This window comes from Polistes dominula, unplaced genomic scaffold (assembly GCF_049000335.1).
Source record: "Polistes dominula isolate Pdom_NZ unplaced genomic scaffold, Pdom_raw_medaka contig_18, whole genome shotgun sequence".
Classification (NCBI taxonomy): Eukaryota; Metazoa; Arthropoda; class Insecta; order Hymenoptera; family Vespidae; genus Polistes; species Polistes dominula.
In genome coordinates, this window is record NW_028301164.1 from 4,935,122 (window position 1) to 4,946,679 (window position 11,558).

General features: G+C 34.9%; 1 protein-coding gene across 2 annotated transcripts; it reads right to left on the bottom strand.

Annotated features, from left to right (window-relative positions):
* Positions 1-1,003: 1,003 nt before the first annotated feature.
* Positions 1,004-11,239, bottom strand: LOC107071326 (uncharacterized). 2 transcript variants are annotated; one of them, XM_089178829.1, is made up of 4 exons: positions 10,744-11,239; positions 6,808-6,889; positions 2,815-2,993; positions 1,004-2,646 (listed from the first exon to the last, which is right to left on the bottom strand). In XM_089178829.1, coding segments are annotated over exons 1-4 (396 nt in total). In that variant the 5' UTR covers positions 10,746-11,239; the 3' UTR covers positions 1,004-2,513. The 2 variants fall into 2 exon arrangements, with proteins under 2 accessions (XP_089034955.1, XP_089034954.1); XM_089178828.1 differs by lacking the exons at positions 6,808-6,889; positions 10,744-11,239 and adding exons at positions 3,713-4,037; positions 4,264-4,365.
* Between the last annotated feature and the right edge of the window lie 319 nt (positions 11,240-11,558).

Here is an 11,558-nt window from a genome sequence, read left to right on the forward strand (position 1 = left end):
CACGTAGCACAAGAAAAAGATTGCTTAGTTTTCTGGTTTTTTTCTTTTAATCTAAAAGCAACGATAAAATGCAAACACGCATAAAATGTATATATGTTATGTCGCATGTTTCACATGTGAGTTTTGATGAAGAGGAAGACGAGAATCGTAGGGATCATGTTTTATATGACTATATAAAAGTTTTCTTTTTTTTTACACGTAACGTGTAATTATTATCTTTCTGGAGAAAAACACGTTTTGATAAGTTTATTATTTTTCTTCTTCAATGAAAAGCTTTTATGTGTTTATGCATTTTATAAGTAATATGAAGTATTTATTCTTTATGTACATAAAAACATATAAAAAAAAATATTAAAGAAATTTTACTTAATCGTAACTTTGTATGGTGGATAAAGTTTAATCATTCTTTGTATATATATATAGGTATATATATTTTGTTGCATTAAGACTCTCCAAGGTTGTATTATATATATATATATATTTTGTATACTTGTTAAAGTATAACTCTCTCATCATTCAGTTAATAATAATCAGTAAAGTAATCTGATAAGAATTGACAAATTAAAGATAAAAACACACAAACAACAGAAATGGTCTTCCGATGGTTGACTTATTTGTGAGTTTAGATATAATGTATTTTATAATATAAAAGAAGAAGAGAGAATAACGGCAATTTTAGTAAAAGATACATCTCCTTCATGTATGAAAAGTAAATGTACAGACAATTTTACTACTCAAGATAATTTAATGTTGATATATTTTGCACAAATCATTATATAATATTAATAATAAATCATTAATATTAAAAACAAATAAAAAAATAAAAAAACAACAAGTCTATCACATATTGTAATTAATGATAAACACAATTATAAATGATTAAACCCTAGAATAAAAAATTTCTAAGAGAATTAGATAGAGATGTAAAAATGAGACGTTTAAAAAAAGGTAATAAGGATAATTTTATCAACATGATTGCATTAATCGCTAAAAAAAAATAACATTGTATTACATAAATCATTTGTTTTTATTTTCTAAATGAATTTTCAACATATACGGTGAGTTTTACATACGTACTGAAATAATATGTGAATGATAAGATAGATATCAATATATACATCGATTCGCAAAAAGAGTACAAATGATACTTAAAATACTGCATTACGAATACGTTTAATTAAAGCCTCCGTTAACTAAAATGATGTGTCACTATTTTTCTTTTTTCTCTTTTCTTTTTTCTTTTTCTCTGAATATTGCAGCATCATAATAATGAAGTATACAAAATGTATACACACAAATGTATTTAAATTTCTTTCGGTTCTTCCAATTTTCTTTTCAACTACACATTTTAACTTGATTTTTTATATCATATTAAGTTATTATTTAAAGTTTTCTATTTTTCTTCTTGATGGAGACCTTGATGTTTAATTTATAGGAGGCTAAATATACTTCTTTACATAAGGAGACCTTAATATCTCTTAATTATTTCAATGAATTCTAACTAAGATGTAGAGAAAAAACATTGATGGCTCGTATTATTTTACAAAATGTTGACATTCCATTTCCATTAAGTACAACGTTATTTATTAGCTTTGGAAAGGAGGATTCGCGCGGCGTTTTATTGTTAATAAGAAAAAAGAAGAAAAAAGAAGACAAAAAGAGAAAATAACATTTGGAGAGCGTTCGTAAATTATTACGAGGAAGCTGTTTTTTTTTTTTTTTTTTTTTTTTACAAAACTATATATTTCTAAACTACAAAAACATAATTCTACATACATATGCTACCGTTAATTAAAACGTGAAATTCGTTAACTCATGAAATAAGGCAGAATTACATAGTCCGACTAGGTAATAGAAAAATTGACAAAAGTTGGTAAATGACCATTGGAACATAATTACAAGCATTGCTGTAGAAATAAAAGCAAATTTACCTAGTTATTTCATACTAAACAATGACTTAATGTCAAATAAAATTGTTTTGAGATATATTTTTCTGAAACATATCAAGTTTTTCATGAATTTAATGAATTCTATAGACTTCAACGATAAACATACATAGAAATGGGACGTGGTGAAAAGCAACTAAGGTAGGAAGATCTAAAAAAGGTCCTTAAAGGTCCTATCTACCTATGTATGTATTTAAAAGAAACGATACACTGTCTATTCGATCGATGATCTCTCTATATTTTAATCATGAAAATCGATGCCACACAACATGGCGTCGTCGTTGGCGTCGTCGTTGGCGGCGTCGACGTGGTTACGTGGTTCAAAGTTTCATTCCAATGAAATGGTACAAATTTCGAGTAAAGATTGTCAAAGATGACAAATGGAAGACAAATGACAGATTTGTTAGTTTCTTTTGACCCTACGCTCTCTTCGTCCACGTTATTAAATCGTTTCTAATGTTTCGTGTAAAATGAATGCAAAAACGCTCGATGAAAAGACGAGTTTTCTCGACGGTGGGATAATCATCGTTTAACTTTCTAAATGTATGTGCGTATGATATTGTTTTTTTAATTCGTGTCTTCTGGCGGTGCCTCGGTATCGTTCGACGTCGTATTTTGACGACATCGATATACGTATGCACTTACGGATAAATCGTCCTCCGTATGTACGCACTTGTACGAATAATCTGGACACTCGCATCTACAAGAGAAAACAAATTGATTATTTGTTCAATTAATAGAACAAAGACAAAGAACAAAGAACAAAGAACAAAGAAATTTCATTTGTTTTGTCAAATTTGCTTAAACGAAAGAGTTAGCTTTAGTTTAGCTAGGATTATTGAATAACAACACAGGAAAGGTAACTTACGTATTTCTCATGAAATATTCGAAACGGCGTGTGAACTTGGTATAGATCGCCCATCCGCAAGGGTTGCCTTGACAAATATGTCGTGTCCCGTTTCGTTCTTCAAGATCAGTCGAGCGTAAATCTCTGACCTTGTTAATTACCGTACTTCGTAGCATTTCCTCCAATGCTTCGGAAAATTCCTATAGAAAAATAAAATAAACATTTTCTTATTTAATACGAATTTATATAAATAGCATCATTCATATTCGATGTTTTAAGCAAAGAAGAAAATTGACGTAGAAAGAATTTAAGTCAATTGAAAATAAATGCGCGTTAAACGGATTAGAATCGATGATTTATCAAGCCCATTAATTTATATATTACGGCGATTGTACAGTTTCAATGGGAGGGACGTGCTTAAAAACAACAACAACAACAAAAAACCATAAAATCACAGCTTCTACATGAAAGAAAAGCATACGCGTCCTATGTACATGTACATGTGTATAGATAATATGTAATAATGTACCGCACAGAGAGATACTTGTTAGATTAAAGAGCGAATTGGCAAAATTGCGTCCGTACGGTCCGATTATCTTTCGGCGTTTATTGCGTCAAAACCTAACGACGCAGTTCGGGGTCAATGCCATCGACCTCGAATCTTGGAAAAGAGCCGCGTATGTTCGCCTCCGAACACGTTATATATATATATATATATTTGTGCCGTGTCGATGCACTCCTTATACGAAGAAAACTTGGATTGGAAAATTAGGAAATGTTTCATACACAAATTTACAATAATTACAATAAGAATAATATAATTATAAATGTTTTGTTTAATCGAATACTTGGTGAAACGCACAGACGCATTTGAAAAGTTGCATTGTTATTATAATGAAAATGAATTAGTCTTACTTACTTGGGACGATCTAACTACCGCGCTGTCACTTTCCGTAGAGTACCACATGATTGTGATGACGAGAGTAACGATGACTATGACAACTTTGTGCTCCATTTTTTTTGTCAGTAGAGTACCGATCAGAAGAAAACAATTTAACTTTTTCAAGTTAAGGATGGTGGTGGATCCGACGATCGCGAAGATCGTCCCTTCGATTGTCCCGCGGGGGCAAATCTATCTCCCTCTCTTGGTTTGGTCCTTGCGCCTTCCTCTTGGTTCGTTCCTTGTTGTTCCTTGGCGGGAACTTTACGATCCTTCTTCCTTAGCGTGTTTTCATTCACAATATCTTCTTGTGCGTGCACGTAAGGATTATTGACAAGATATTTCGAATAATTAAAGGAATAATATTGTCTGTGTGTCTCTACGTTAAAAAGCAAACTTTAGGAAAATTAGAAAATAGGGGATGGATATGGATTAATCTTTTTTAGGTTCTTTAGGGGGTGTTGTTGATTAAAACCTTCTATAAACTCTTAAAAAAATTCTATAAACTCTTTTATCGCGTTGCTGCTTACGTTATCTCTTCTCTTTCTCTGCTTCTTTGTTGGAAATTTCTACATAGACCGTTTCTCTCGTGTTAAAGAGTGACGATGCTTCCGAAGCACCAGGAGTTTATATAGGTTGCGCCGTGGTTCGACTAGCCTTTCTACCACGTGGTGGTGGGGAAAAGACAAGGTGGGAAGGGGAGAGTACGAGAGAGAAGACCATTGCGATAGGACGGGGTACAGTTGTCAGAGAAGGAACGCGAAAGAACGAGAAAGAAAGTAGTAACACTGACAGAGGGAGAGAGAGAGAGAGAGAGAGAGAGAGAGAGAGAGAAGGTGCGTGAGGCGCGTTTCTACGCATCTTTTTTTCTTTTTTTTCTTTTTTTCTTTTTTTCCATTATATGAATATTATATGAATAATCGTTTGCAAACAAGTTTTTATCGAATAATTGACTTTGATCGATAAATTTGTTTGTTGCATTTTTGGTCAAATTTTTTACTAATGTAATGTCCAAATTATCGATAAAGTCTGTCAAAGATTTGTAATATTTGATTTTTATGAAAAAGTTCATTTTGCTTCTTTTTTCTTGTTAGAAATTGCTTATACCAGTGACTTTTTTTTCCTTAGGTCGACAAATAATTTGTAATTGAAGGGGAAAACCGGTGGCGGCATATGCTCGAAAAAAAGGGTCGCATGCAAGTATGCACGTAGACCCGACCCACCCGATCCACCCGATCCACCCGTACGTACGTACGTACGATTAACACAACGATGTTAGAACGTAACGAAATTATATAGAGCCAGCCGTCAGATGCGCGGCTATTCTTCAACGGATTATATTGCACCATATTCGTTTCCATTCGTATCATAAATAACATTGCCTTACTACGCGTTCTTTTGCGTATCGGACTCTGATTTCATTCTCAACAACGGGATATCAAGCAGAGCGACGATGCGTGCATATTATCTCCAACGTCTTTGCTGCTTCTCATTGACGTAATTTCGTGCATCAGGATAATCGACAGTTGAACAGTTCATTCGCATTTAAGAGAGTTCACGCGAACGATTATGCTCTATGTATATCCATTTTATAATATGTTTCTTCATTTCTTCTTCACACATGTCCTTTATACGGTTTTATAATAGAAAGAGGACACTCTGTATTAAGTCGTAGCGAGATTGCATCAGCTACCATCAAGTTCACGCATGACGCAAACTCAAGTCTCGTTAGACTGCCCACAAGATTTACCTCACCAATATCCCAATTAATGGGGATGACCTCGACAAAACAAATTTTCCATTCTTTACAACTCCTCTATATTTATTATTATTATTATTATTATTTTTCTATTACTGTAGCAATAGAAATGTTTGATAACAAGCAGAGTTTCATGATTTTATCGACAAATAAAATAATATCGTGAGAAACTATAGAGAATGACGATTACGAGAGAGAGAGAGAGAGAGAGAGAGAGAGAGAGAGAGGAAGAAAAGGATGTGAAACGTTGGTGGACAAACAAAATATTTGTATGATTAGTCGTCATCATTGTGGAACGCGATAGGTCAACAAGGTGTCGGCCGATCGGAGACCGCCATGTTATCGGCAGATAAACGAATGAGCAAGTGGGTGCGCGAAGGCACGATGGGGGCCCGGCCGGGTCTCAACCAATCGGAGAGAGGCATCGATGCGACGTCGCTTCTCTTTCAAGTCAGAACGAACTATCCTTTAACGAGAGACTATCTTTTCACCGTATCATGAGCTTATCATCGATTTCACGTATTAATGAAGTTAACAAGATGCACCAACGTATTATAAACTTGTTTTTCTAGCCGATCAGCAGCAGGGTTGTATTATCGTGGGCGTATTTCATTTACATACACGTGATTTTAATTATTAAATAAGTTCATTTTCTTCTTCTTCTTCTTCTTCTTCTATTTAATTAATACAATTGAATTACGATAAACGTCGTAAAATCACGCCGATTAAAATGGGTTGTTGGTCATGTGCTGGGCGCATTGGCATGTGCATAAAATATTGGTCGGTAGACCGAGACGACGTAGATGGGAGGACAATATTAGAAGAGGGATCTTAAAGAAATAGGATACGAAGATCGCGGCGAATGGGACAGGAACAATAGCAGGATTTGCTATTACTTTCGAGTTTCTAATGCCAACTAATAATAATAATAATAATGCTTATTTTATTCCGATAAGTAAGCGTAGTAATAAGAGATCTGGATTGTCGGTATATCAATGTCAGTGGTCTAATAATCTCTCCTAACATGTATCATATTCAATCTGACAGGTGTGGTCGAATATGCTTTTTTTCAAGTGTTTCTATAAACAACAACTATGGTGGAACTTTGCTTTGCCATAGCATATTTAATTTGTTCCGGAATTAAATGTGAGGTCAATCGATTGCATTAAAAAGCAATTAGTATAAGATTTTGTTAGGAAAAAGTTAGGCTTAGGTAGGAGGAAGTTTTGGGAGGTTCCAGGTCAATTGGAAAAATAAAAGAAAGGGACCAGCAGATGCACCACGGTGCACCTCTCTGCAAGAGGAGGGTAATTACCTTGTTTGAATGTTTGAAGGATCGCCAAATAATATTCGGCAATATCGGTGTCGCCAAGATAGTGGGGTCTAGGTAAGTCAGCCTACGCACCCGAACAAACTTTAATCATCATTTGTAGTATGGCTATTGGTAATATGGCTATATGTAAGGGTACTAGGCACACTATACCTACCTGAAATAGGCTTTTACTTTATTGATAAAGACTGGTATTACTTACTCATTAATGCCAAGCAAAGCAGGAAAAGAAAGCTCCTATTTTATTCTTATTTATGATAGTTAACCGTTTGTAATGAGAGTGTTGCGCGAAAAACATGTTTCTTACGAAATGACTTAGATGTAGTAGTACAGAACGGTGTCATTGCTCGATAAATGAGAGAGAGAGAGAGAGAGAGGGAGAGAGAAAGATAAAGATACGCGCGAGGCAGCGCGTAACTCTCATCTCTTGGTGGATAAAAAGACAGAAATGACGCAATTCGAAGAGGGAAGGCAGTCATAGTGTCATCTCCTGCTTCTTCTTCTTTTGCTTGACTTTTCTTCCTTTCCCCAAACCCCAAACTTTTCCTTTTGTCGTTTTACTTTGAAACCAACCCCCGACCCTCTAGCCCCCTCTATTATATTCTCACTCTCCGTCTCATGGTATTTCAAAAAGTTCATAAGAACTATTCGTTTAGAAATTTCAAAAAGTCTTCTTTATTTTTCAATGTCTCCATTTTGATGACAATTTAAAGATTTAAGGATCATGACAAAAATGACCAAAATGAGAGAAAAGAAATTTGATTGTAATAGTAGTGTTTAGGCTAGTAGAGCTGTGTGACATTGATGTGACATTGTTTACGGTTTAAAAGAAACGTCGTTGGGCTGTAGGACTCTAAATATAGGACGCTAAGTGAATCAGGCATCACGCGAGAGAAACGGTAGTCCAACCGTGTGTCTGATTTGCGAATCATTTGCGAATCATTGGCGAATCATTGGCGAATCATTGGCGAATCATTGGCGAATCTCATCTAAAAATATTTCTAAATTGTTCAAACATATTGTTATTATTATTAAATGGATACGGCGCGCGCGAGGTTTAGAAAGGAGCAAGAAGAAGAAGAAGAAGAAGAAGAAGAAGAAAATCTTTTAGTAAAGATAGTCGGAAAGAGGGAGGATAAAGAGAAAAAGATGAAACGTTCGCCGTTTCTCGGGGGCGATTCCGTCGAACAGCTGTCCCGTCAACATTGAGGCGCCACCCAAAGAAAATATGATTCTCTTATGGGAAACCTATGTATCCGTTGGCATTAGACCGTCTCCTCGAAAATCCACAACGACTCGTAGACAGTTTTATTACCACGGAGGTGGTCGTCGTCGTCGTCGTCGTCGTCGTCGTCGCATCGCAAGCTCGCGACTAAACATTCAAAGACCTACCGCCCGCCAAGAAAGAGAGAGAGAGAGAGAGAGAGAGAGAGAGACGTTGGCCGATTTTATAAATATTCCTGCTCGAAAAGCGTTTTCTCCCTCAACGAGTCTTTTCAATGTATTGATTTTACCTCAAAAGAAGGAACAAATGTAATAATAACGCTAGTTTGATAGACAAAAGTATCTTAAGAAAAGGCATGTGAAATTGAAAAGGATTATTATAATATGTTAAAAGTACATTATCGAGGATTGCAGAAAGAACATTGGCTCCTTGAAATTGATCGATTCTTACCTGACCTGAGAAAAAATAATGACTGACTAACTAATAAGGACTAATAATAGGTCGTGAGAGAGAATGATATGTCGTGGATAGGGTTTGGCGGGGGGCAGGCACGTGGCAGGCGGCTTCAGTTGGGCCTATCCGCGCGTGTACAACTCGGTCATCGGGCGCGTGATCCGCCATTCATCTTCCGTTCCGGTTGATCTTGCTAAACTACGCTACGCGTTTTCCAAGAAGCTAATCAAGCCGGGTTCATACGGATAGATACGCGAACGAAGCCTGCGTATATTGATTGTTTTGGAATTTTGATCATTTCAACGAAGCACAATTGTTTTAACGACGAGTTCATCTATAAACGATCGACCATAACCGAGAACGTATATGTTTTCTTGCCAAAGTGATCTGATCATTTTAAAAAGGGACCAAACCAACAAAAAAAGATTAAGTGAAGATCGATGTATACGTGACAGTGATCAATAGATCGATCACGGGGTAGGCATGTTTGAAAGCGGCTCTCACGTACCCTCTTGAAATGACATTAGTTGGGATTCTTAGAAGGAAGCCTTCTCCTTCCTCCATTGCCTCCAAATTGAGCCGAGTTCCTTGAAAGAGAAGGAAACTTTCTTCTTCTTGTTCGAGCCCCTCCCCCCCTCTCTCTCTCTCTCTCTCTCTGTTCTTCTGCCAGGTCAAGGAAGCAGGTCAAAGGAGGAACACACGATTTGACGTCATAAGAATTCTCAACAATGCGATTGATACGATCCTACGTTATAAGTGGACGATTAAATATCGGCCATTTGCTAATCATTCTAATAGAATTTCACAAATACATGTGTTCTTCTTCTCTATCATATTGTAGCATAGGATTATGGTGATTAAAAAAAGAAAAAATAAAGGTTTGTAGTATTAATAACCGATATTCGGAGAAGACATTTCGTTAGTTTCCCATGGCAGACTAATAATTATCGCTATAATGGTTGGGAGGGTGAAAACGTGACGACGACGACGACGACGACGACGATACGGTATAGATAGAGACACGATTGAGTCTCCGAAAGTAGAAAGAGTTTGGTAGGAGACGGCGCCAGGTTTATTTGAAGTTGAAAAACATGAAATTTAGGATGACGTGTTGTGATGTATACAAAATACAAAGCCACAACATATTTACGTATATAACCGGTTTACCTATATACATCTATATACATCTATATACATCTATATAGATCTATATATACATACTACACGCTACGAGTACCTAAGTATAACACCTGCATGTATATAAAGCACATACTCAGAAAATAAACGCCGAAGGCAGTTTGATAGTGTCGACTGGATTCGCTTACTATTTGACTTTAATTTACGTGTATTTATTCACATTTTACAGTCAAACACGCCGGCGCCTCAAAGATTGAAGATGACCGCCGGGAGCAGACGATACTGATGACGAAGACGACGACTAAGTACGACCGACAAACCCCTCTCAAGACTAATAATAATAATAATAATAACAAGAAAACGAGAAGAGTTGAAAAAGAAGAAACACATAAAAAAGAAAAACGGGAAAATAAGAAAAATCATTATAAAAGAAGGTAAAAAAGAAAGAAAGAAAGAAAGAAAGAGAAAATAACATTTATATTTACATATGAATGAACATTTCAATGCATATGTTTGAATTTCTTTCAAATTTTCATCTAATTATCTTTGAAGATTTTCATCATTAAATATGATATCAAAAATTATTCAATGCACGAGTGTAATAAAAATTTAATCAATGCATGAGTCTATGAAAAGTTCAGTCAATGTTCGAATGCAGGAAAAACATTTTTTCGATTTATGAAAATCAATGAGCTACGAAGAAATTAGTCAATGCATGAGTCTACGAAAAGTTCAATCAATGCTCATTGATAATAGCTAGCACCGCTAGATGGCAGCACATATATTTACCTACCGGTAAATGAAGTAATAGCTAGTAACGCTAGATGGCGGCACATATTTTATCAGTCGATAAGTATAATTTATTTTTGTTAAATGATTAAAAAAATAAATGCAACGTATATTACTTTTTAATTGATAAAAATAAATGTATTATATAGTATTATATAGTATTATATTATTTACGTCTTCTTTAAGCAAAATTATTATTTTTACCTCTAAACTTATTATTGTATAGATTATTTTTTCTCACTGCAGTTGCATTCTATTCGCATAATAATTCACAGGAAATTTCTACAAAGAAGACATTAATTCATATTAATACATACATTTTTCTTGTCAGTACCTACTGTTGCACATAGATACGTTCATAAATACAATCGCCGTCGTGCTGTCATGTTGCAAGCGCATACACATCAAAGCTCCCACGTGAGAGAAAATCTCTGCGCGCGTGACCGACTGCTGCGAAGGCTGGCTGGCAAATGACAGCTGTAACGTCGTATGCGCATGCGCTTGCGCAGCCGCCGTCGAACTGTAACGTCGCATGCGCATGCGTGACTGAATATGAGATCAATAATGCAACGCACAATGTGTCTTTATAACAATAATCTATTCACAACAATGATATGATAAAAGTAGTATAATCCATAGATAACAATTTTGTTCAGGAAACAGTATACAATTTCGGATTACATATATAACAACATGATGAGAGACTTTTACACAAAAAGCACGCGAACACTCCAAGTTGGTTATTCTCATTTTTATATTATTTCTTTTTTCTCTTTGCGGGGAACTAATATATATATATATATATATATATATATATATATATATATATATATATATATATATATATATATATATATATATATATTACATTTATATAGATTTGTTTACGTATTCGTGCAAATGGCATATTCACGTTTATACACATTATTATTATACTATTAGGCTCAGCTATAGATCGTGAGAATTTTATTTATATTATTTATTTCATATAATTATTCTATAACACGACTCTATCTCTTTTAAACTTAATTTTTCTTTACGTTTTGTATGTGTGTGTGTGTGTGTGTAAGTGTTTTTTTTTTCTTTTTAATACATCTCTTTTTCTTTCGACACATATATTATATACGCGTAA